Source organism: Hyperolius riggenbachi, chromosome 4 (genome assembly GCF_040937935.1).
Source record: "Hyperolius riggenbachi isolate aHypRig1 chromosome 4, aHypRig1.pri, whole genome shotgun sequence".
NCBI lineage: Eukaryota > Metazoa > Chordata > Amphibia > Anura > Hyperoliidae > Hyperolius > Hyperolius riggenbachi.
In genome coordinates this window covers 13,101,221-13,126,221 of record NC_090649.1, presented here as the reverse complement: position 1 = coordinate 13,126,221, position 25,001 = coordinate 13,101,221, and the positions used below count along the sequence as shown (strand labels likewise).

The 25,001-nt window shown below is 46.9% G+C and overlaps 1 protein-coding gene across 1 annotated transcript in view; it reads right to left on the bottom strand.

The window, feature by feature from the left end:
- Positions 1 to 7,414, bottom strand: part of LOC137571096 (vomeronasal type-2 receptor 26-like) — a 39,171-nt gene extending 31,757 nt beyond the window's left edge. Inside the window, exon 1 of the mRNA XM_068279777.1 lies at positions 6,734 to 7,414. Coding sequence (XP_068135878.1) covers positions 6,734 to 7,414 — 681 coding nt within the window. The remainder of the gene's footprint in view (positions 1 to 6,733) is intronic.
- Between the last annotated feature and the right edge of the window lie 17,587 nt (positions 7,415 to 25,001).

Sequence of the window (25,001 nt, the reverse complement as noted above, 5' to 3'; positions counted from 1 at the left end):
TCCAGGCCTCATTCATTTTGATAAAGGTCAGGTACTGAACACTTTTGTGACTTAGGCGACTTCTCTTCTCAGTGACAATGCCTCCAGCTGCACTGAAGGTCCTTTCTGACAGGACGCTTGCGGCAGGGCAAGAGAGAAGTTGGATGGCAAATTCGGACAGCTCAGGCCACAGGTCAAGTCTGCACACCCAGTAGTCCAAGGGTTCATTGTCGCTGCTCGCAGTGTCTACATCCACAGTTAAGGCCAGGTAGTCGGATACCTGCCGGTCCAGGCGTTGGTGGAGGGTGGATCCCGAAGGGCTATGGCGAGGCGTTGGACTAAAGAATGTCCGCATGTCCGACATTACCATGAGATCGATGGAGCGTCCTGTCCTTGCCTGGGTGGACATGGGAGAAGGAGGATTACTGGCAGTGGTATTTTTATTGCTTTCTGCTGTCACATCACCCTTAAACGCATTGTAAAGCATCATTGCCAGCGTGTTCTGCAAATGCTGCATCCTTTCCACCTTCTGTTGAGTTGGTAACAGGTCTGCCACTTTGTGCCTGTACCGAGGGTCTAGTAGCGTGGCCACCCAGTACAGGTCATTCCCCTTAAGTTTTTTTATACGGGGGTCCCTCAACAGGCTGGACAACATGAAGGAGGCCATCTGCACAAAGTTGGATCCAGACGTACTATCCATCTCCTCTTGCTCTTCCTGAGTGATGATGTTACGTAAGTTCTCTTCCTCCCCCCAATCACGAACAATACCACGGGAACGTGGAGCAGCACAAGCCCCCTGTGATGGCTGCTGCGGTTGTTCTTCTGCCGCCGCCTCTTCCTCCTCCACAGAAACACCTTCCTCATCATCCGAGTCTGACTCCTCTTCTTCCCCACACGACTCCTCTTCTTCCTCCTCCTCCCCCTCTGTGCTGCCGCAGGTGTTGAGGAAACATCTGGTTCGGATGAAAATTGCTCCCACGACTCCTCCTGCCGTAACTGTTCTTCTTCACACTACTCCACAGCTTGATCCGCCACTCTACGCATGGCACGCTCCAGGAAGTAAGCGTAGGTGATCAAGCCGCTGATGGTGCCTTCAGCGTGACTCACCAGGTTGGTCACCTCCTCAAATGGCCACATGATCCTGCATGCATTTTGCATCAGTGTCCAGTTGTTGGGCCACAACATCCCCATCTTCCCAGATTGTGTCCTTCTTCTGTAATTGTACAGGTACTGGTTGACGGCTTTCTCCTGGTCTAGCAGGCGAGAGAACATGAGCAGGGTCGAATTCCAGCGAGTCGGGCTATCGCATATCAAGCGTCTCACCGGCAAGTTGTTTCTCTACTGAATGTCCGCAAAGCGTGCCATGGCTGTGTAAGACCGCCTAAAATACCCACACAACTTCCTGGGCTGCTTCAGGACGTCCTATAAGCCTGGGTACTTTGACACAAATCTTTGAACGACCAGATTCAGCACATGTGCTATGCAGGGTACATGTGTCAGCTTTCCAAAATTCAAAGCGGAAAGGAGATTGCTGCTGTTGTCACACACCACGTTTCCGATCTCCAGCTGGTGCGGGTCAGCCATTGCTCCACCTCTTTGTTAAGAGCAGCCAGGAGAGCTGGTCCAGTGTGACTCTCCGCTTTGAGGCAAGACATGTCTAAGATGGCGTGACACTGTCGTACCTGGAATGCAGCGTAGGCTCTGGGGAGATGGGGCTGTGTAGCTGGAGAGGAGATGGCAGCACCACTAGAGTTGAACTGCAACTCAGGCAAGGAGGAGGAGGATGATGATAGCGAAGAGGATGTAGCAGGAGGAGAAGGAGAGGTGGTGTCAGGAGGCCTGCCTGCAAGCCGTGGAGGTGTCACAAGTTGGTCCGCTGCGCAGCCACATACTCCCTGCTTGCCATCGTTCACCAAGTTGACCCATTGGGCTGTGTACATAATGTAGCGGCCCTGCCTGTGCTTGGCAGACCAAGCCTCCATGGTCAGGTGGACCCTTGACCCAACGCTCTTCGCCAGAGATGACACCACTTGCCTCTCAACTGCACGGTACAGTTTGGGTATGGCCTTTTTAGAAAAATAGTTGCAGCCTGGTATCTTCCACTGTGGTGTCCCAAATTTACGGAAAGCCTCAGACTCCACCAGTTTGTATGCTATAGCTGGCAAGCTGATAGTTCCACCACGCCAGCTGTGAGACGCCGGGAAAGAGGGTGACTGGCAGAAATTGGCTTCCTACGCTCAAAGACTTCCTTCACGGACACCTGGCTGCTGTGGACAGAGAAGCAGGAACCGCTCAAGGGCAGAGGCGGTGTGGAGGAGGGTGGCTGTGAAGGTGCAAGGGAGAAAGTGGCTGAAGATGCTGCACCTGAAGGAGGACGAGGAGGAGGAGGGTGGCTTGTCTTTTGGGTGCTGCTTTTCCTCAGGTGTTCTTTCCATTGCTGTTTATGCCTTTTCTCCATGTGCCTTCATAAGGCACTTGTCCCTACGTGAGAGTTGGCCTTTCCACGGCTCAATTTTTGGAGGTTTTGTATGCATTTATTAATAAATTGAGATTGTTATTGTGAGACTTCAGTGGATTTTTTGGTGTATTGTGGATATAATTACCACTGTGAGGCTCCCCTTTTTTAGGGTTAACACAATCCATAATATGGCCTAGCGCTTGGTACTGTTTGGTTTTGGTCAATTTTTGGAGGCAGAGACAACAGATGGCTTTGCTCTGATCTGAGGCACACACGTTAAAAAATTTCCAAACCGCTGAGCCCTCCTGGGGTGATGGCACTATGGTGGCATCAGCAGCTGACGTTGAAGGGCATGTTGGCTGGCTGTCCATAGCTGGTGATACATGGCGCCAGACACTGCCCCCAGCTGTTTCTGAGGACGAGCTCCCTCTGCTTCTTTCATGGACTCGTCTCCTCCTACTCCTCTTTGCCTCCCCCTCTGAACTGTCCCCCTGGTCATCCACTCTATTGGAAACATACGTGGCATCCGTATAATCGTCATCATAATCCTCCTGCCCAGCTTCGCTTTCCTCAGACACCTCCAAAACTGCACCAACATCAGGTACTTCACCATCCCCCTCCTCACATGTTACATCCATACTATCGCCACCTAACTCAGACGTATGAGGTGGTGTAACTTGCTTAGTGCCTTCACCTTGTTGTAACAGTGTTGGCTGTGAATCAGTGATTTCCCCACCAAATAACTCCTATATGCAGTGAGGTGGCAGAAGCCCTAGCAACCAATCACAGAGGGGAACCCTGGCCAGCCCCACCTGACCTCATTGAGCCAATCAGAGGCCTCCCAGCCTAAACCCTGGCACCCAATCACAGAAAGGAACACTGGCCAGCCCCCCTGTATAATAAGGAGGGCTGCCATGATGAGACATATCGTCTTAGCTTGCTGAATGCTCACTGAGAGACATGCTCCAGTGCTGGTGGCCTAGCAAGGGCTGTACATAGTAATAAACCTAAAGCTGTTCAGTGATTAACCCCTTCACTACTATCACTACACTTGTAATGATTGGTGTCAGCACACAGAGTGTATCTGATTATTGATGATCTGCAGTATCACCAATAATACAGATGTTATACCTGATTATATGGTGATCTGCAGAATCACCAATAATACAAGTATAGCTTGACACAAGACACCTAATGTAATGTGAGTGTTTGGTGCAACAGTAAGAAAGGTTATCTCCCGAGGAGTGGGAGATACAGACACTACTGCAGCCAATGATTCCCTGAAGAGCTGGGAATTGAACTGAGCTGCAGCCAGTGAACACCTGAGGTGCAGGCGACCTCTGACTGTGTAGACACTAACCTCCCTAAGAGGAGGAGAGGGAGAGTGTACTGCAGCCAGGGGTTCCCTGATGGATCGGGAATAGACTGTATTGCAGCCAGCGGACTCCAATGGGTAAAGTCCCCTGACTGCACAGTGAGAAGGACTTCCTGAGGAGCAGGCAGTCTACAGCAAATGGACACCTACAGGGTTGGTGTCACAAGGAGGACAGAATGGCTGTTCACCCAAGGGACGGGTGGCAGCCAGAAGGGTCATACAAGCCAGGTCGGCAACACACGAGCAGATAAGGTACAAAGACAGGAGACTGATTCGGTGTCAGGGTACAGGCAAGGTTGGCAACAGGTAGACAGATATGCGAGGTACCGAATCAGAATGCAGGAGAGAGGTCAGCAAAGCCAGAGATCATAACAGATAACAATATAGCACAATCCTAGTCTGGGTGTGAGGTCCTTGGTCTCAACACCTGGGAACTAGTCTGAAGTATAACACAGTAATATCCTAGACTTAGGTGTGAGGTCCTTGGTCTCAACACCCTGGAACTAGTCTGAAGTATAACACAGTAATATCCTAGACTTAGGTGTGAGGTCCTTGGTCTCAACACCCAGGAACTAGTCTGAAGTATAACACAGTAATAACACAGTAATCTCCTAAAGCGGAATCTGGCTAAGTGTGAATTCCCAGTTCCAACTGGTTCTAACACACTGTAGGATCTGACTGAGGTCTGAGTGCTCACACGTGAGTATTCGCAACGGCAGACAACCAGCAACTGACAAACAAGTCCTATATATAGTTACAGCGCTCCGCAGCGCCGCCCCAGCCATTCAGCCAATCCGGAGTCCAGCTGGGATCAGCTGATCGGCCTGATCAGCTGATTCCCCTTCTGCTGGCATAAAGGTCCTGTCGCCTGGCGCGCGCGCGTATCTCTCCATCTGTGTGCACTAGAAGGACCAGGCAAACTAGAGACATGTTGCTGCATGGAAACGGTCGCCGGCCTGAACGCGGAGACAGCCGCCTTGCCGCTTGTCCGCGCGGCGGCATCTCCGCTATTCATTACAACACTATTGTTAAACATTAATTAGCTTGATTGATGTCATAGTGTGACAGTCAGAGTGTGTGCTCCAGTGCTGCTGGGCCTAGTAGCAAGGGCTGTACACAGTGATAAGCTGTTCAGTGATTAACCCCTTCACTACTATCACTATACTATTGTTAAATCATTAATTAGCTTGATGTCATTTGTGTGACAGCCAGAGCGTGTGCTGCAGGCAGCTGCTATGTGCCTATGTGGGTGCTGTGCACAGACCAGGCCAGCTGCTGCCTGCTGGCCAGCTATTAGCCTTAGGTATAGGTTAGGTTCGGGATTAGGGGATAGAATTACTGTGTTATTGTGTAGTTAGTACTGTAGTACTGCAGTCATTGCTAGTAGTTGTTAGAGTAGTAGTACTACTGTGTTAGGTTTGTACAGAACTGCTATGCTGTGAGCAGTGGCAGTGTGACAGTTAGTGTGCACTAGTCTCTTCTCCTCTGCTGTCTGACTGTCACTCGGCACTTGGCACGTGTCACGTGTCACTTGGCACGTGTCACGTTTCACTTGCCACGTGTCACCTGGCACTTGCCACGGGGCACTTGCCACGTTTCACATGCCACTTGCCAAGTGCCACGTGACACGTGGCAAGTTCCACGGGAAACGTGACAAGTGACAAGTGGCAAGTGGCATGTGACACTTGGCAAGTGCCATGTGACACGTAGCAAGTGCCACGTCATAGGTGGCAAGTGCCCCTTGACACGTGCCAAGTACCACGTGAAACGTGACACCTGCCAAGTGACACGTGACATGTGGCAAGTGCCACGTGACACATGCTAAGTGCCAATTGCAATGTGCCACGTCCGGCATGCTCCTGGCAAACATTACACCTGCTGCTGCTGCATTGCCCTGCTCCTGCTGCCTGTGCAGCTCCTACCGCCAGGCCAGGGTACCACAGGCCACTGATACCACCTATATTTAACCCAAAACACAATTGCTGCGTAATTTTTTGGAGGTGTCTTGGCTGAAAACTGTCATGTCCCAGTTGTGCGGTTGAACTTTGGACACAACGTGGGCCGCTGCACAACCGCTGTCTGGAACAGCCTTTTTTTTTTGGGGGGGGGGGGGTTAAGTCCCCACATCATCAATTAGTGTTCCCCTTTACATAATAATGATGCTACATGCCTCATATACCCTAAAAAAAATTTTTTAAAGCAATTTAAAGGCCACTTCTGTTTTTCCTATCCGGATATCCGAATTTTCCCAGATACCCGGGATACTGGGCTCGGATATCCAATTCGGATTTGGATCAGAAAATTTTGAACTCGGATATCCAACCCGGATCGGATATCTGGGTATCTGGATCCGAATCGGATCCGGATTTTGAAAAGGGGTATCCGAGCAGCACTGCTCCTCAGTGCATGGCAGGGATTGATGTGGTTCTATGGGATATGACTTTCACCTTTACAATAGAATACCAAAGAAGCTGTAGGCTTGCTATAGACCAGCGGTTCTGGATGCTAGCCTGGCTTCAGGGGCATAGAGAGATAATTTGCACATTCAGCAGTGGTGCATTGTGGGTAACCACGGTCACTCACTTAAAACGGAATTATTGCAAATACCTTCCGTTTTAAGAGGGAAAATTACACTGAGTATTGCTATTTAGTAGGAGGACTTTTCAGTCTTGTTTAGTCCCCTTTACTTTACTAGTGGTTTTGGGTCACTCCGAGCTGCTTTGGTATTCTGTTTATAACTGCTTATTGGCCAGCACTAGGACATGTAGGTGCCCATAGTATTCCAATATTTAAATAATAGAGGAAAGAATAGCATTCATGAATAGCATGAAATGTTTCAGAATGTGGTTTTCTGACTGCTGTGGATGATAAGGGTCTGGCTCGCTCACCTGGTAGAGCATTAAATATAAGATGTATATTACCTTCCAGGTTGCCTGTGATGTTGAGTCTCTCGATCTATGGGAATACATATCATTCAGGGCGTGTGCCAGAGCATGGACTGCCGCATACACCTGGAATGCTATTCGGAAATCCTCCGCATCATACCGTGACTTCTCCAAGGTTCTGAAGCTTTCGGACCCATTGCAGACTCCTAGCCAGCAGTCAAATGTGTCCTTCCAAACACTTTCCAGAAAAGGCACGTCTGGGTACTTCTGAGGGCTGGCACTTAGCAGGAAGTCTTTCAAGCCTGGAATCTCCACTTTGTGCAAGCTCAACAGCAAAGATCCATTTAGCGTAAAAGAAGCCAGGGGATGGAAGTAGTGTGGGAGGTTGAGAGGAAAAATGAAAACTTTCCTGTAGTTTTTTATATCTATCAGAGTGCTCAGCAAATTAGGGTCCTCAAAATTACCAGCAAAGATAACCACCCGACAACTGGAATGAGCTAGGGTGCCCCTGAAATGGCTTCCCCATCTAAGTATCTTGTGGAATAGGGTAAGTTTGAATTCTATGCAGATTCCGTTTTGTGTGATGGCTTCCTGGAGCTCCATGCTGGACCTCTCGCTGCTCTCATCATCTGCAGACACAATTCCCACCCAGGTCCAGCCAAAGTGCCTCAGAACCTGGACAACAGCTCTGGACTCACTCTTCCCACCGGGAAACATATGGTATGATGAGGGGAACTTTCTTTGTTCGCTACAGGAAGAATCTTTTGGTCCATAACTGATCTGTATGTATAGAAAATAAAACAAAGATGCAAAACACCATTTGTAAAACACTTTTCTTTCATAGGACTCAAAGCTCATTAATAGATAAGTCTCAGATCTATAGTTGCAAAATGGACTGTGTTACAGAGGAAATAGTCAGGTGTTCATAAATGGCAGACTAAACAGGTGACTTTTCAGTTTGAACTTGAATGGTGTGGCAATGCATTCCAAAGGATTGGGGCTGCATAACAGAACGTTCTGGTGCCAAGGGTTTTAAGTTGGACTCAGTCCTATTGATCAAATACAAGTTAGAATGCAGACATTAAGAACAACAGCAAAAAAAACACCTTTTTTCAGAATATTTTTTTTATTGAGCAGTTTGCTGAATATTTGCTGGTCATACACGGGTCCCCAACTCGTCCCCGCGCGTGCACCTGGAACGATTTCCGCTTGTCCCCACTGGCGCTTCTTATCTTCCGCTCGATTCGCCGCTATTGTCCGCCCGCGGGTATTGAGCGCGGAATTGATCCCCACGGTGATCGGACACGTCGGATATTATCAATCGAGCTATCAGCGGCTCGATTGATAAGGAACAAGCTGACCGTGTATGCCCAGCATTAGACAATAGAGGGTGATTCACTAAATGGTTGTAACCCAAAATGGAACTGGCAATTGTAATTCAGCAAGCCAAAAACATTGGTGCACTGAGCATGTAGCTCACTAGCAGTGGCTTTACAGAAATACATTTAGGGCTGGAGCGGTTTACGTGCCGAATCCGCAGAGTTTCCCCGCACACAAATCGCATGGGGAAACTCTGCCATAGGAAGCTATGGTGCCCGCCGGCCGAATCACTTGCGCTAGCGATTCGGCCGAAACTGCTCACAGTTTTCATGCGAAAGGCTGCGAATCCCATAACCGTGCATAGCACAACTTCTGGGATTCGCCTGCGATCGCGCACACCTGGAAGTGCCGCCGCGCGTCTCACTGACTTTTGCGGCACAAGTGGAAACAGGTCCTTAGTGATTTGCAGCCATTGTCGGGCTGTTGGCAAAGGCAGTAGTGCTCTACTACTAAAGAGAAGGTCGGCTGTTACAAAGACCTTCTCATAGGGTATTGCCACATAATCCTGGTGTGGTCACTTTCTAGAAAATAACAGGGTTCTGGCTGCAGGCTGTGCAGCTTTGGGCCAAGGTCCCTCAAATGGAAAACTTAGTAAAAAACAACTAAAATATAAAGGGAAGAAAGTCCTTCACATTGTACACAACTCACCAGTATATATCCCAGTGTCTTAAGAATCTCAGGTCTGTGGTTGTATCTATACTATAGCACAAATCTAGAGCCAAACTCAGATACCAGGTATTATAAAGACTTCCGGGCTTAGGCGGTGCAGCACTGCCATTTTACTCCTCTTTGGCAGAATCCATTGTTCCCGGAACTCTGTAAAGCTGCAAAACGCCACTCTTTGGGGAGTACATATTAGGTGGGCGCCGCTCAGTTCAGCGCGGGGAAGAGCTGAATGACGGCTCTCACTGATGCCACTAAACTAGTCCCCTTCATTACTCTTCAGACACAAAATAACACTGCCTAATATCTATCCATATATGTACCTTCAACTACAACACACCCTGATAGTTCAGTTTCCTCAAGGCTTCCCACACGCTGGTACCTCCCCAGTTCTTGAACTTTTAAAAGATGGGATGGTGAAACACAATGGGCTTGATTCACAAAAGAGTGCTAACTGATAGCACGGCCGTTTTCGTGCAAATTGTCGCGTTGCGCACGATCAAATTTTTTTGCGCAAAACGATAACGTTTTTGCAAGCTAACACTAATTTTTGCCTGAAATCGATATTGTTTGCGTGGAAAAATTCACGTCTGTGCACAAAAACATTATTGTTTCACGCGAAAAGAAAATTTGCGTGAAACTGGCCGTGCTATCAGTCTTTTGTGAATCAAGCCCAATATGGGAACCCTCTACTAATTGAACATATGTCTGAACCCATCCCCGCAAACCTTTATGTCTAAGTGGACGCAACTGGGATCAACTATAGATGAAGAGGAATGGGAGGAATGTTTGCCTATCTCACGCCAAGTCTCACCCTGCATGAGGGAATGTTTAACCCAACTACATACCATCCACCAATGCTATTCAACCTCTCCCCATGTCTCCCCCTCCACTCCTAACCAATGCCCTAAATCTAATGCCCACAACCCTTCCTTTATTAACTTGCTATGGCAATGTCCTCCAGTAGCAGACTTCTGGGGACAAGTTGTTGTCTTCTTACTCCTTGTGGAAACCCTGTTTGTGGCCAAACAATGTGTCACCTTCAGATGGTCGTCACAGAATTGTTCCGCAGTCGATGACTGGAAAACGCTCTCTGCCTTGTAAAAAACTTGTGTACCAAAATCGGAGTTCCAAAATCAGAGTTGCCCAGACAAATACTCAAAGTTTGGGAATGTTGGCTATCGAACCCCAACCTATGAATGTTAGTGTCATGTAATATGTCCATACTAATGTTTGCTGGTTCCTGTGGTATATATTGCTTGTGTGCATGAAGTAGAGGTGCAAGGAAAAATAGGCACGGGTGGATAAAAATATCATAATAAACTGGGCGTGAAGGGAAGCCCAAAACATGTAAATGATAAGCAGGGGTGCTCGGACACCCCTTTTTAAAATCTGAATTGAATTTGGATCCGGATACCCAGATATCCGGATCCGAATCGGATATCCGAATCTGAACATTCTGGTACCCGAATAGAATTGGATATCTGAACCCAGTATCCGGGATATCTGATTGGATTCAAATTGCTTCCAAAACGGTTTTTAGGGTAAATTATGCATGTAGCATCATGGTTTTTTTTGTTTGTTTTTTTAAAGATAAGCACTTATTAATTGTGTGAGGAGTTAAAATACAAACAAATAAAAAATGGCTGTAAATTAACATCAGGATTAGGTTACACAGACAGCGTTCATGCATTGTGACGAAAGTCCAACCGCACAACTGGGACATCACAGTTTTCAGCCCAGACACCTCCATGAAATTATGCAGCAATTATGTTTTGGGTTAAATATAGGTGGTATCAGCACAACAGTAGAGATGGCCCGAACCTCCGATTTTAGGTTCACGAACACGATTTGCGAACCTACCGTGAAAGTTTGGTTCGCAAGAACTTTCGCAAACCGCAATAGACTTCAATGGGGATGCGAACTTTGAAAACTAGAAACATTTATGCTGGCCAGAAAAATGATGGAAAAGATCTTTCAAGGTGTCTAACTAGAGTTGAGCTGAAATTTTCGTAATTTCGCATTACTATAATTACGCATGCGAAATTTGCGATTACGATGCGAAATTAGCGTAGCGAAATTGCCATTAAAATCGTAATTGAAAATACCGTAAGCGTAATTTTCAACGCGAAATTTCGCGTTTCGTTCACGCCGTAATTTCGCATTAAACGCTACCGTAATTTCGCGTTAAACCGTAACGCTCCGTATAATATAAAAAAGCCGCCGACTTTAAGGGTTAATAGCAAAGCCCCCTTAAATGCTAAGAGCCTCAAATTTGGAGAATATATTAAGGAGATCAGGAGGAATAAGAGGAAAAAAATTTTTTTTCAAAAAGACCTTATAGTTTTTGAGAAAATCGATGTTAAAGTTTCAAAGTAAAAATGTATACATTTAAAAACCCGCCGACTTTAACGGTTAATAGCAAAGCCTGCTTAAAGTTTAGGAACACCAAATTCCTAGGGTCTATTAAGGGGATCAGTGGGAATAAGAGGAAAATTTTTTTTTTCAAAAAGACCTTATAGTTTTTGAGAAAATCGATTTTTAAGTTTCAAGGGCAAAAATGTCTTTTAAAATGCGGAAAATGTCAGTTTTTTTTGCACAGGTAACAATAGTGTATTATTTTCATAGATTCCCCCAAGTGGGAAGAGTTTTACTTACTTCGTTCTGAGTGTGGGAAATATTAAAAAAAAACGACGTGGGGTCCCCCCTCCCAGACCTCTTTAACCCCTTGTCCCCCATGCAGGGTGGGATAGCCAGAATGCGGAGCACCGGCCGCGTGGGGCTCCGCACCCTGACTATACCAGCCCGCATGGTCCATGGATTGGGGGGTCTCGGAAGGGGAGGGGCAGCCAAGCTTTCCCCTCCCCCTCCGAGCCCTTGTCCAATCCAAGGACAAGGGGCTCTTCTCCACCTCCGATGGGCGGTGGAGGTGGAGGCCGCGATTTCCTGGGTGGGGGGTTCATGGTGGAATCTGGGAGTCCCCTTTAAAAAGGGGTCCCCCAGATGCCCACCCCCCCTCCCAGGAGAAATGAGTTTAGAGGTACTTGTACCCCTTACCCATTTCCTTTAAGAGTTAAAAGTAAATAAACACACAAACACATAGAAAAAGTATTTTAATTGAACAAAAAACATAACCACGAAAAAAGTCCTTTAATATTCTTAATTAACCATTAATACTTACCTGTCCCTTTAAATAAATGATCCCACGCAATATCCTCGGAAATGTTCTATCAGTTACAATGTAACAAAGTTATTACAATGTAACAACTTTGTTACATTGTAACTACGCCGCACCCGACGTCACTCACCACCGCCGCCGCCGCCGCATCTGCGCTGCAGGACCCGACAGAGCTCTGAGCTATAGCTCAGAGCTCTCGAAAGCATCTTTGTATTTGGGCTCCAAGGAGCCCCATTGGTCCTTAGCAGACCAATGGGGTTCCTTCTGATTTGAAGGAACCCCATTGGTCTGCTAAGGACCAATGGGGCTCCTTGGAGCCCAAATACAAAGATGCTTCTCAGAGCTCTGAGCTATATAGCTCAGAGCTCTGTCGGGTCCGTGCAGGACGCTAAGTCCCCGCCGGCTCCGCTGCCCTCCCCGCCTCTCCCACATGTCACCCACATGTCACCCACATGTGGGTGACATGTGGGTGACAGATGTGGGCGGGGTGGACAGCGGGAGCTGCGGGGACTTAGCGTCCTGCACGGACGCGTATGCGGCGGCTGAGCGGCGAGTGGCGTCGGGTGCGGCGTAGTTACAATGTAACAAAGTTGTTACATTGTAATAACTTTGTTACATTGTAACTGATAGAACATTTCCGAGGATATTGCGAGGGATCATTTATTTAAAGGGACAGGTAAGTATTAATGGTTAATTAAGAATATTAAAGGACTTTTTTCGTGGTTATGTTTTTTGTTCAATTAAAATACTTTTTCTAAGTGTCTGTGTGTTTATTTACTTTAACTCTTAAAGGAAATGGGTATGGGGTACAAGTACCTCTATACTCATTTCTCCTGGGAGGGGGGGTGGGCATCTGGGGGACCCCTTTTTAAAGGGGACTCCCAGATTCCACCATGAACCTCCCCCCCAGGAAATTGCGGCCTCCACCTCCACCGCCCATCGGAGGTGGAGAAGAGCCCCTTGTCCTTGGATTGGACAAGGGCTCGGAGGGGGAGGGGAAAGCTTGGCTGCCCCTCCCCTTCCGAGACCCCCCAATCCATGGACCATGCGGGCTGGTATAGTCAGGGTGCGGAGCCCCACGCGGCCGGTGCTCCGCATTCTGGCTATCCCAGCCTGCATGGGGGACAAGGGGTTAAAGAGGTCTGGGAGGGGGGACCCCACGTCGTTTTTTTTTATATTTCCCACACTCAGAACGAAGTAAGTAAAACTCTTCCCACTTGGGGGAATCTATGAAAATAATACACTATTGTTACCTGTGCAAAAAAAACTGACATTTTCCGCATTTAAAAGACATTTTCGCCCTTGAAACTTAAAAATCGATTTTCTCAAAAACTATAAGGTCTTTTTGAAAAAATTTTTTTCCTCTTATTCCCACTGATCCCCTTAATAGACCCTGGGAATTTGGTGTCCCTAAACTTTAAGCAGGCTTTGCTATTAACCGTTAAAGTCGGCGGGTTTTTAAATGTTTACATTTTTCCTTTGAAACTTTAACATCGATTTTCTCAAAAACTATAAGGTCTTTTTGAAAAAAAAAATTTTCCTCTTATTCCTCCTGATCTCCTTAATATATTCTCCAAATTTGAGGCTCTTAGCATTTAAGGGGGCTTTGCTATTAACCCTTAAAGTCGGCGGCTTTTTTATATTATACGGAGCGTTACGGTTTAACGCGAAATTACGGTAGCGTTTATTGCGAAATTACGGCATGATACGACTGTAATGCGAAAATTACGCGAAAATTACGCTTACGCGAAATTTCGCGAAATCCTTCTTCATTACGATTATGTACTTACGGCCATAATCGTAATTACACTAATTACGCGAAATTTCGCAAAATCGTAATTAGGTCATTACGCTCATCTCTATGTCTAACACCTGAGCTCTTTCAGTGACTAAAAGAGGGGAATTTTTTTTTTTTTTTTTAAAAAGACCTTATAGTTTTTGAGAAAATCATTTTAAAATAACTCCTTCTGACCGTGGGAAAATTAAACACCCGCCGACTTTAGCAGTTAGGGCTGGTTCAGACGGACGTTTGGAGGCGTCGCGTTCGTTGGCGTTGCGTTTGTGATGCGTTCAGGCTTTCAGCAGCGTTCGCATTGCGTTCGGATGCGGTCGCGTTTTTTCTTCCCCTAGGGGGACATTACCCGTCGCGGTTAACCGCCCCTGGAAGCAACATGTAGCTTCCAGGGGCTCCTTGAACGCCAGTGAAAATCGGGACCCGAACGCCGCGTTTGTGCAAACGCTCGTAAAAGCTTGGTACAAACGCTCCCATTCACTTGAATGGGAGCGTTTAACGCCAAGCCCCGAACGCTGGCAGTAAAAGCTCTGCAAACGTCCGTCTGAACCAGCCCTTAATAGCAAAGCCGCTTTAAGGCTCCCTGCACACTGCAAATCCGTTTTCCGATTCCGATTCCGATTCCGATTCCGTTTCCGATTCCGATTTTCCTTGAATACATTCAACAGAAAAACGGATCAAAAAACGCAGCATGCAGTTAAGATTAAAAATCTGAATCGGAATCGGATGTAAAAACAGATTAAAAATCTGAATCTGAATCTGATTTGCTTGCAGTGTGCAAGAGGCCTAAAAGCTAGAAACACCAAACTTGCAGGAAATGTTAAGAAGAACAGTGGGAACAAGAGGGAAAAAAAATTCAAAAAGACCTTATAGTTTTTGAGAAAATCAATTTTAAAGTTTCAATGTAAATTCTCCTTCTGACCGTGGGAAAATTTACCCCCGCCAACTTTAACAGTTAATAGCAAAGCCCCTTTAAAAGCTAGCAACAACAAATTTACTGGGAATGTTAAAGAGAATCTGTATTGTTAAAATCGCACAAAAGTAAACATATGAGTGCGTTAGGGGACATCTCCTATTACCCTCTGTTACAATTTCGCCGCTCCTCGCCGCTTTAAAAGTGGTTAAAAACAGTTTTAAAAAGTTTGTTTATAAACAAACAAAATGGCCACCAAAACAGGAAGTAGGTTGATGTACAGTATGTCCACATAAAGAAAATACATCCATACACAAGCAGGCTGTATACAGCCTTCCTTTTGAATCTCAAGAGATCATTTGTGTGTTTCTTTCCCCCTGCAGCTATCTTCCACTGAAGTGTCAGGCTGTTTCTTCCTGCAGACTGCAGACAGCTCTGCCTGTATGTAATTCCTCAGTTTGTGAAAGCCCAGACAGCTCAGAGGAGGATTTATCCAGCTTGTAAAAGATAATAGAGCAGAGAGAAGCTGCACTAATCTAAATAACACACAGCAGTGTGCAGAGAGGGGCCAGGAGGGGGGAGATGCATCACAGAACCACAACACTGAAGAACTTGGCAGCCTTCCAGACACAGGCTGACAAGTCTGACAAGAGAGAGATAAGTTGATTTATTACAGAGATGGCGATAGTAGAACGTGCTGCAGTAAGCCAGAACACATTAGAATAGCTTTTGGAACTTGTAGGATGATAAAAAACAGGATGCAATTTTTGTTACGGAGTCTCTTTAAGAAGAACAGTGGGAAGAAGAGGAAAACATTTTTTTCAAAAAGACCTTATAGTTTTTGAAAAAATTGATTTTAAATAAGAGTCAATTCATTAAAAAAACACCGATTCATTAAAAAGATCCGGCTCATTCATGAGCCGTTAGTATAGCAGAGAATGCGTCCTCGGAAGGACGTGAAGCTGCTGGCTCCCGCTGCTGTCTCTCCCCACCTGCCTGCACCTGTCAACCCCCACCTAGGCTGGCACCCAGTGCACCCATGGGTGCATTGGGTGCCAGCCTAGGTGGGGGTTGACAGGTGCAGGCAGGCAGGTGGGGAGAGACAGCGGGAGCTAGCAGCTATGCGTAGGAAAGGACGCATTCTCTGCTATGTGGGTGGGGGCTTCAGAGATCTTCAATCAACTTAATTGAAGATCGCAACATAAAAGGATACTGTAATTCGTCGGATCGTTTACCGAGGATATTGGCGTGGGAATTTTTTTTAAAGGTACAGGTAAGTATTTCTGGTTAATTAAGAAAATTAAAGGACTTTTTTCGTGGTTGTGTTTTTATTTCAGTTAATCCTTTGTGGAAATGGGTAAGGGGTACTTCATACCCCTATACTAATTTCTCCTGGGAGGGGGTGGACATCTGGGGTCCCCTTTTTAAAGGGGACTCACAGATGCCACCATGAACCCCCCCAGGGAGTCATCGCCCCCACCTCCTCCTGGGGCACCGGAGGTGGGGAAGAGCCCCTTGTCCATGGATTGGACAAGGACTCGGGGGGAGGGGAAGGCTTGGCCACCCCTCCCCCCCCCAGAGCCCCCCATGCCATGGACCATGCGGGCTGGTATAGCTCAGGGTGTGAAGCCCCAGTCGGCCGGGGCTCCGCATTCTGGCTATCCCAGCCTGCATGGGGGACAAGGGGTTACAGAGGCTCGGGAGGGAGGACCCCACGTCATTTTTTTTTCAGATTTCCCACACTCAGCACATAAAAATAATTAAAAAAAAAAATTTTTTTAAAGGACTTACGAGGCCACAAGTATGAAAAAAGGTAAATACCATTTTATAATCCAGATCCATGGAGGACACCATCTGCGCCCTCCCGTTCATTCCGTCATGGCACCTGCAGTAATACAGACCCCGGTCAGGCCCCGACTACTCCAAACGGGGCGGGTTCTCATTCCCCCTCTCAATATAACCACCACAGATTGCCGCGGCTGCGCAGTCCGCATAGACGCAATTGCGGCTGCGCAGCTCTAGGGCCTCCTACCGATGCATCCGATGTATGCACGCATATTGATGATGCGGCGGGAGAAGGCCCTAGAGCTGCGCAGCCGCAATCGCGTCTATGCGGACTGCGCCACAGCGGCAATCTGTGGCGGCCATATTGAGGGGGAATGAGAACCCGCCCCATTTGGAGGGGTCGGGACCCGACCGGGGCCGGTATTACTGCGGGTGCCATGGCGGAATGAATGGGAGGGCGCGGATGGCGTCCTCCATGGATCTGGATTATGAAAAGGTATTTAACTTTTTTCATATTTGTGGCCTCGGAAGTCGTTTAAATATTGTTTCCTGCTATCTTTTTAACATATGCTGCAAATCTGGTGTTGTTATGGTTATGGGGGTGCACTGCAAAAGTGCTGAATTTTGCCATTTGCTTTCATTGGGCTCCCTATTTCCCTTTCAAAAATCTCAAATCTTTTCAAAGGGCAATGGCTCAGCAGTGGAAAATTTTCTAGCATTGTAGGGACTTTTAGGGGGCTCAGGACTGGAGAGTTTGGGGCTCCTAGGCCAAAGAGGTCATAGCCTAGGGTCACAAAAACCTGTTTATTTTGGCAATGGTAATGGTGGCGATTCTAACGTACATAAGTCACAGCCATGGCCGTTAGCAACGTCTGAATCTCACGACATGTCTCATGCAGGTAGAAGGCATATTCTTATACTTGTACTCCAATGTTGGGCTTCCTATATCTCTGCAAACCAGAGTTACAGGGGTGCAAAAGTGGTAAAATCCCCCATAGGCTTTCATTGGGCATCCTATTTCACTTTCCAAAATCTCACACCATTTCAAAGGGCAATGGCTCAGCAGTGGCAAATTTTCTAGCATTGTAGGGACATTGCAGGAAACAATATTTAACGGACTTCCGAGGCCACAAATGTGAAAAAAGTTAAATACCTTTTCATAATCCAGATCCATGGAGGACGCCATCCACGCCCTCCCGTTCATTCCGCTATGGCTCCCGCAGTAATACCGGCCCCGGTCGGGTGCCGACCCCTCCAAATGGGTCGGGTTCTCATTCCCCCCTCAATATGGCCACCACAGATTGCTGCTGCTGTGCAGTCCGCATAGGCGCGATTGCGGCTGTGCAGCTCTAGGCCCTCCTCCCGCCACATCTTCATTATTCGTGCATACATCGGACGCATCGGGAGGAGGTCCTAGAGTTGCGCAGCCGCAATCGCGTCTATGCGGACTGCGCAGCCGCGGCAATCTGTGGCGGCCATATTGAGGGGGGAATGAGAACCCGACCCGTTCAGAGGGGTCGGGACCCGACCGGGGCCATTATTACTGCGGGAGCCATGGTGGAATGAACAGGAGGGCGTGGATGGCATCCTCAATGGATCTGGATTATGAAAAGGTATTTAACTTTTTTCACATTTGTGGCCTTTTTTATTTTTATGTTTTATTATTTGTATGTGCTGTGTGGGGGAAATCTGAAAAAAAAATGGTGTAGGGTCCCCCCTCCCGAGCCTCTGTAACCCCTTGTCCCCCATGCAGGCTGATATAGCCAAAATGTGGAGCCCCGGCACACTGGGGTTTTCCACCCTGAGCTATTCCAGCTCACATGGTACATGGTATGGAGGGGCTCTGGGGGGGGGAGTTGCGGCCAAGCCTTCCCCTCCCCCCCCCGGAGCCCTTGTCCAATCCATGGCAACAGAGCAGGGACAAGGTCCTCCAGCACCCAAGGCTGAGACACCAAAGTGCGCCCCTCCATCCCTGCCACCTCAGCTGTCACACACTGATTGCTATTAGACTAAGAGGGCCACAGGGTCCACAACCTCCCCAACACCTTAATATCTAGTTATCTGGCTTGCAGTCACTGCTATGTATCCCCTTTTCTTATTTCTTTCTGCTTCAAACACAATTAGGAATGACAGCTGAATGAATTGTGCGCCCCCTCCTACACTGCGCCCTGAGGCTGGAGCCTCTCCAGCCTATGCCTCGGCCCGGCCCTGCATGGCAATGGGCCCTTCCCCACCCGGGGGAGGTGGGGGCGACGACTCCCTGGGGGGGGGTTCATGGTGGCATCTGGGAGTCCTCGATTTTTCAACAATGACGTGGTACTGCCATGGGGTCGAACGTGGAACCTTCTTATGCTAATCTTTTTATGGGCCTCTGGGAGGAGGCCTTTGTATACCATGACCCACTGTTCACGATCTACGCCAGAGGATGGTGGCGGTACATCGATGACATTTTTTGTCTGTGGTCGGGGCCACGTTCGACCCTATCAACGTTCGTTGTCAATTTACATAGCAAATGCAGTCATATTCGCTTGGCGGTCAATGCGGACCGGGAGGAAGTGTCCTTTTTGGATACGTGTGTCTTTAAGAAGGATGGGAAGCTTAGCACGGACCTGTTCGTTAAAAGTACGGACAGGAATTCGGTGCTTCATTTTCATAGCTTCCATCCACGACATCAGGTGGTCAGCATTCCTAATAGTCAGTCAATTGAGGGAAAGGAGATTGGTGGAAATGGGCAGGAAATTCCAGTCGAGAGGCTATCCTTCTGACACACTAATGAGATACCAAAAGAGGAAAACCAAATTGTGTAGAATATATTGGCACACCCTTAAAGATTCCCTCCCTCATGTTCCTGAATTCCAACAGCTTCTTTTATTTTCCTACAGAAGGGCCCCCGCATTAAGATCCAGGCTTGTTCACTCCGACCCTAATCGTGGTTCCAATATACAGGTGCCTTGTGTGTGTGGTACTTTCCCCTGTCTCGGCTGCCACATGTGCCATAGCATTGTTAGAGGTGATGTTTTTTCTCACCCTTCTTCTGGAAAGAGATATGCGATTAGAGGTTGTTTTTCTTGTTGTTCACGCTTTGTTGTATATATGCTTAAATGTCCATGTGGCAGCTGCTACGTGGGGAATACCACGCAGGAGCTTAAAGATCTTGTTTCTAAACACAAATCCAATATTAGAGGTAGGAGCTTGGATCATGCAGTTTCAGAACATCTTATTCAATTTAGACATGATGTCAGTCAGCTTAGAGTTCAAGTAATTGACGGGGTGCCCCGTGGGTTTAGGGGTGATAGGGGTAGAGAATTGTTAAAAAGAGAGGCACGTTGGATAAGGGAGTTGGGGACCATTATTCGTGGGGGATTAAATAAGGAATATGATTTAAACTTTGTATGGTAGATGTCCTGTGGTTCTGTGCCTACTGTTTTGGGGGTGGGGGTGCCTTTTAGAGGTTCTTTTCTTCTTGTCCTCTTGTATCTTATGTTCTTTTGCACTTTTGTGATGCAGTATAGAACTAGGGGTGTTACTTTATGGGTTGAATCCAGGTCATCTATTGATAGCATTGGGCATGCATACTTTTGTTTGTGTTAGTTCCGTATTTTGATACGCGTACAATGCGTCTGTTTTTCCGCATCACGGCGGCAATTGGACGCCTGTATAGGCGTCATTGCGTACGTCTTTCCGCATTGGCAGCCATGTGACGTCGGTTGCCATGGCGACGGCGGGTAGCGCTCGGTGTACTCTTATATGCAGTTTTATACTGCCGATCACATGATTGTGCCCATGCCCTCTGCATCATGATGCCCTGGACTTCACCCTGGATCTTTTTAAATTCCCATAGGTGCAATAGATCAGAGTTAGAAATGTTTTTCATTTACATGTTTATGTTGTTGCAATGACATCATGCATTTCAACATTTTTGACCATAGGAGTGGGAGGGCGGTACCCTTTGTGGACAAGCCCTGTAGTTCCCCATCAGGTCCAGTCATTTGCATAGGTTTCTCTGATTGGTTGCCATGTCATAGCTTTGACTATATAAGGAGCATGCTTGCAGTTGTTTATTTGGCTGTGTGGCGTGAACAAGTACTGTGATGGTCCGAAACGGTGGACCGTAGCCACTATGCAGCTATATTTACAGTGGTGTGAAAAACTATTTGCCCCCTTCCTGGTTTCTTATTCTTTTGCATGTTTCTCACACTTAAATGTTTCTGCTCATCAAAAAACGTTAACTATTAGTCAAAGATAAAATAATTGAACACAAAATGCAGTTTTAAATGATGGTTTTTATTATTTAGTGAGAAAAAAAAAACTCCAAATCTACATGGCCCTGTGTGAAAAAGTGATTGCCCCCCTTGCTAAAAAATAACTTAACTGTGATTTATCACACCTGAGTTCAATTTCTGTAGTCACCCCCAGGCCTGATTACTGACACACCTGTTTCAATCAATAAATCACTTAAATAGGAGCTATCTGACACAGAGAAGTAGACCAAAGGCACCTCAAAAGCTAGACACCATGCCAAGATCCAAAGAAATTCAGGAACAAATGAAAACAAAAGTACTGTAATTGAGATCTATCAGTCTGGTAAAGGTTATAAAGCCATTTCTAAAGCTTTGGGACTCCAGCGAACCACAGTGAGAGCCATTATCCACAAATGGCAAAAACATGGAACAGTGATGAACCTTCCCAGGAGTGGCCAGCCGACCAAAATTACTCCAAGAGCGCAGAGAAAACTCATCCGAGAGGCCACAAAAGACCCCAGGACAACATCTAAAGAACTGCAAGCCTCACTTGCCTCAATTGAGGTCAGTGTTCACGACTCCACCATAAGAAAGAGACTGGGCAAAACGGCCTGCATGGCAGATATCCAAGGCGCAAACCACTTTTAAAGAGAACCCGAGGTGGCATTGTATTACGTTAGTGGGGCACAGAGGCTGGTTGGTCACACTAACACCAGCCTCTGTTGCCCCATCGTGCGTCTCAAAGACCCCCTGCTCGCCGCTATACCCCCGCAGTGCTGGCGACACGCAGCGTGTCGCCAGCACAATGTTTACTCTAGCGCTGTCTGTCAGCGCCGCTCCGCCGCCTCCTTCACATTGCCGCTACCCACCCTCGTCCCTTCCCTCCCGCTGATTGGAGGGAAGGGACGAGGGCGGGTAGCGGCGATGCGGAGGAGATGGGGGAGCAGCACTGACAGACAGCGCTAGAGTAAACATTGTGCTGGCGACGCGCTGCGTGTCGCCAGCACTGCGGGGAGTATAGCGGCGAGCAGAGGGGTCTTTGAGACACACGATGGGGCAACAGAGGCTGGTGTTAGTGTGCCCAACCAGCCTCTGTGCCCCACTAACGTAATACAATGCCACCTCGGGTTCTCTTTAAGCAAAAAGAACATTAAGACTTGTCTCAATTTTGCTAAAAAAACATCTCAATGATTGCCAAGACTTTTGGCAAAATACCTTGTGGACCGATGAGACAAAAGTTGAACTTTTTGGAAGGTACGTGTCCCGTTACATCTGGCGTAGAAGTAACACAGCATTTCAGCAAAAGAACATCATACCAACAGTAAAATATGGTGGTGGTAGTGTGATGGTCTGGGGTTGTTTTGCTGCTTCAGGACCTGGAAGGCTTGCTGTGATAGATGGAACCATGAATTCTACTGTCTACCAAAAAATTCTGAAGGAGAATGTCCGGCCACCTGTTCGTCAACTCAAGTTGAAGCGATCTTGGGTGCTGCAGCAGGACAATGACCCAAAACACCCCAGCAAATCCACCTCTGAATGGCTGAAGAAAAACAAAATAAAGACTTTGGAGTGGCCTAGTCAAAGTCCTGACCTGAATCCTATTAAGATGGTGTGGCATGACCTTAAAAAGGCGGTTCATGCTAGAAAACCCTCAAATAAAGCTGAATTACAACAATTCAGCCAAGATGAGTGGGCCAAAATTCCTCCAGAGCGCTGTAAAAGACTTGTTGCAAGTTATTGCAAACACTTGATTGCAGTTATTGCTGCTAAGGGTGGCCCAAACAGTTATTAGGTTCAGGGGGCAATTTCTTTTTAACACAGGGCCATGTAGGTTTTGAGTTTTTTTTCTCACTAAATAATAAAAATCATCATTTAAAACTGCATTTTGTGTTCAGTTATGTTATCTTTGACTAATAGTTAATGGTTTTTGATGAGCAGAAACATTAAAGTGTGACAAACATGCAAACGAATATGAAATCAGGAAGGGGGCAAATAGTTTTTCACACCACTGTATGTATTTTGTATGATCCAATAAAGTAATTTTCAGATAAAAGAGCTGTGCTGGATCATCTTGGAGAGACCCTTTAAGAAGGGGACCCCAGATGCTCACCCCCCTCCCAGGAGAAATGAGTTTAGGGGTACAAAGTACCCCTTACCTATTTCCACAAAGGGTTAAATGAAATAAAAACACAACCACGAGAAAAGTATTATATTATTCTAAATGAACCATAAATACTTACCTGTACCCTTAAAAAAAAATCACACGCCAATATCCTCGGTAAACGATCCAACAAACTATGTATCCTCTTATGTTGCGATCTTCAATTAAGTTGATTGAAGATCTCCAACGCCTCCCACATAGCAGAGAATGCATCCTTTTGGACGAATAGCTGCCGGCTACTGCTGTCTCTCCCCACCTCCTCACCTGTCATCCTCACCTAGCCTGGCACCCAGTGCACCCATGGGTGCACCGGGTGCCAGGCTAGGTGAGGGTGACAGGTGCAGGCAGGTGGGGAGAGACAGCAGTGGAGCCAGCAGCTTCACGTCCTGCTCAGGATGCATTCTCTGCTATACTAACGGTTCATGAATCATCCCGTTCTTTTTAATGAATCGGTTCTTTTTTTATGTATCGACTCATTTTACTTTAAAACTTTAAAATTGATTTTCTCAAAAAGAATAAGGTCTTTTTGAAAAACTTTTTTTCCTCTTGTTCCCACTATTCCACCTAACATTTCCAACAATTTTGGTGTTTTTTCTATGTAAGGGGACTTTGCTATTAACCGTTAAAGTTGGCGACCATTAAAGTCTATGGGCGGACCAAACTTTTTTGAAAAAAAGTTCCTTGTTTGACTGTGAAAGCGAACCACCCAAAGTTCACCTGGAACCATTCACCGGCAAACCATTCGGGCCATCTCTACACAACAGCAGGGGCCTGTGGCACCCTGGCAGTGGGAGCAGCACAGGCAGCAGGAGCAGGGCAATGCAGCAGCAGCAGCAGGTGAAAATGTGCCAGGAGCATGCCGAACATGGCACGTGTACGTGGCACGTGGCACGTAGCATTGGTACCATGGATTTTAAAAAAAATTGTGAACCAGGCAGCTTAGTTAATAATAGTTAACAATCAGCAGGGGCCAGGAGGTTGTGGTGGTAAAGGGTGGTAAGGCAGGCATAGTGATATCCAGCCACTTCATGTCCCCCTCTTGCCAACAACAGGGAACAACTCACCCAACAGGGTCTGGCAGTGGTTTTTCCTTGCACAGGAAGCGATGGAGGGAGCAGAGGAGGCCACCATGGATTGGCTGCCTGAACAGACCTCAGTGTCGGCAGGAGTGGCAGAGGGGGTTCTGGTGCTCTGAGTGTGACCACTGCCAGCAGCTTGCTTCAAATTGGGCTCAAAAGATGTTGTTCATCCTTGGCATCCGGGTCGTCCTCGATGTGTTGTTATTCTGTTATCTGTTATCTGTATAGGGAGATGATCCCTACAGGTACCATTTATCCGCATGGGATCATCTCCCTATACAGATAACAGAATAACAACACATCGATGACGACCCGGATGCCAAGGATGAACAACATCTTTTGAGCCCAATTTGACCAGTCTGACAGTGGTCCACCTTAACGGGTGAGTGCGGTCCCAAAGGGGACAAGTTATCTTCATTACCTATCTACTTTGAAGTGGAGCGCTTTCTACATACACGATATTTACAGAAGGGATTTGCTATATCCTGCAGAAGGGCGCATACACGCAGTATATCAACAGGAACTACCTGAACTATTTGATTTTGTTAAAGAGACTTTTTGCGGTCCTACAGATTTGCCACTGGTTTATGAATATTGTAGCGCTATTTGTTATACACACCAGCAGCTTGCTTCAGCCAGATGATGTGGGGTACTTGTGCTTTGTTAAAATCAGGGTTGGACTTTAAAGCAAATCAGCACGGAGTGACAGACAGCAGAGGAGAAGACAGAGCACACTACAGTGGGTTGCAAAAGAATTCGGCCCCCTTGAAGTTTTCCACATTTTGTCATATTACTGCCACAAACATGAATCAATTTTATTGGAATTCCACATGAAAGACCAACACAAAGTGGTGTACACATGAGAAGTGGAACAAAAATCATACATGATTCCAAACATTTTTTTACAAATAAATGACTGCAAAGTGGGGTGTGCATAATTATTCGGCCCTTTTTGATGTGAGTGCAGTCAGTTGCCTATAGACATTGCCTGATGAGTGCTAATGACTAAATAGAGTGTACCTGTGTGTAACCTAATGTCAGTACAAATACAGCTGCTCTGTGAGGGCCTCAGAGGTTGTCTAAGAGAATATTGGGAGCAACAACACCATGAA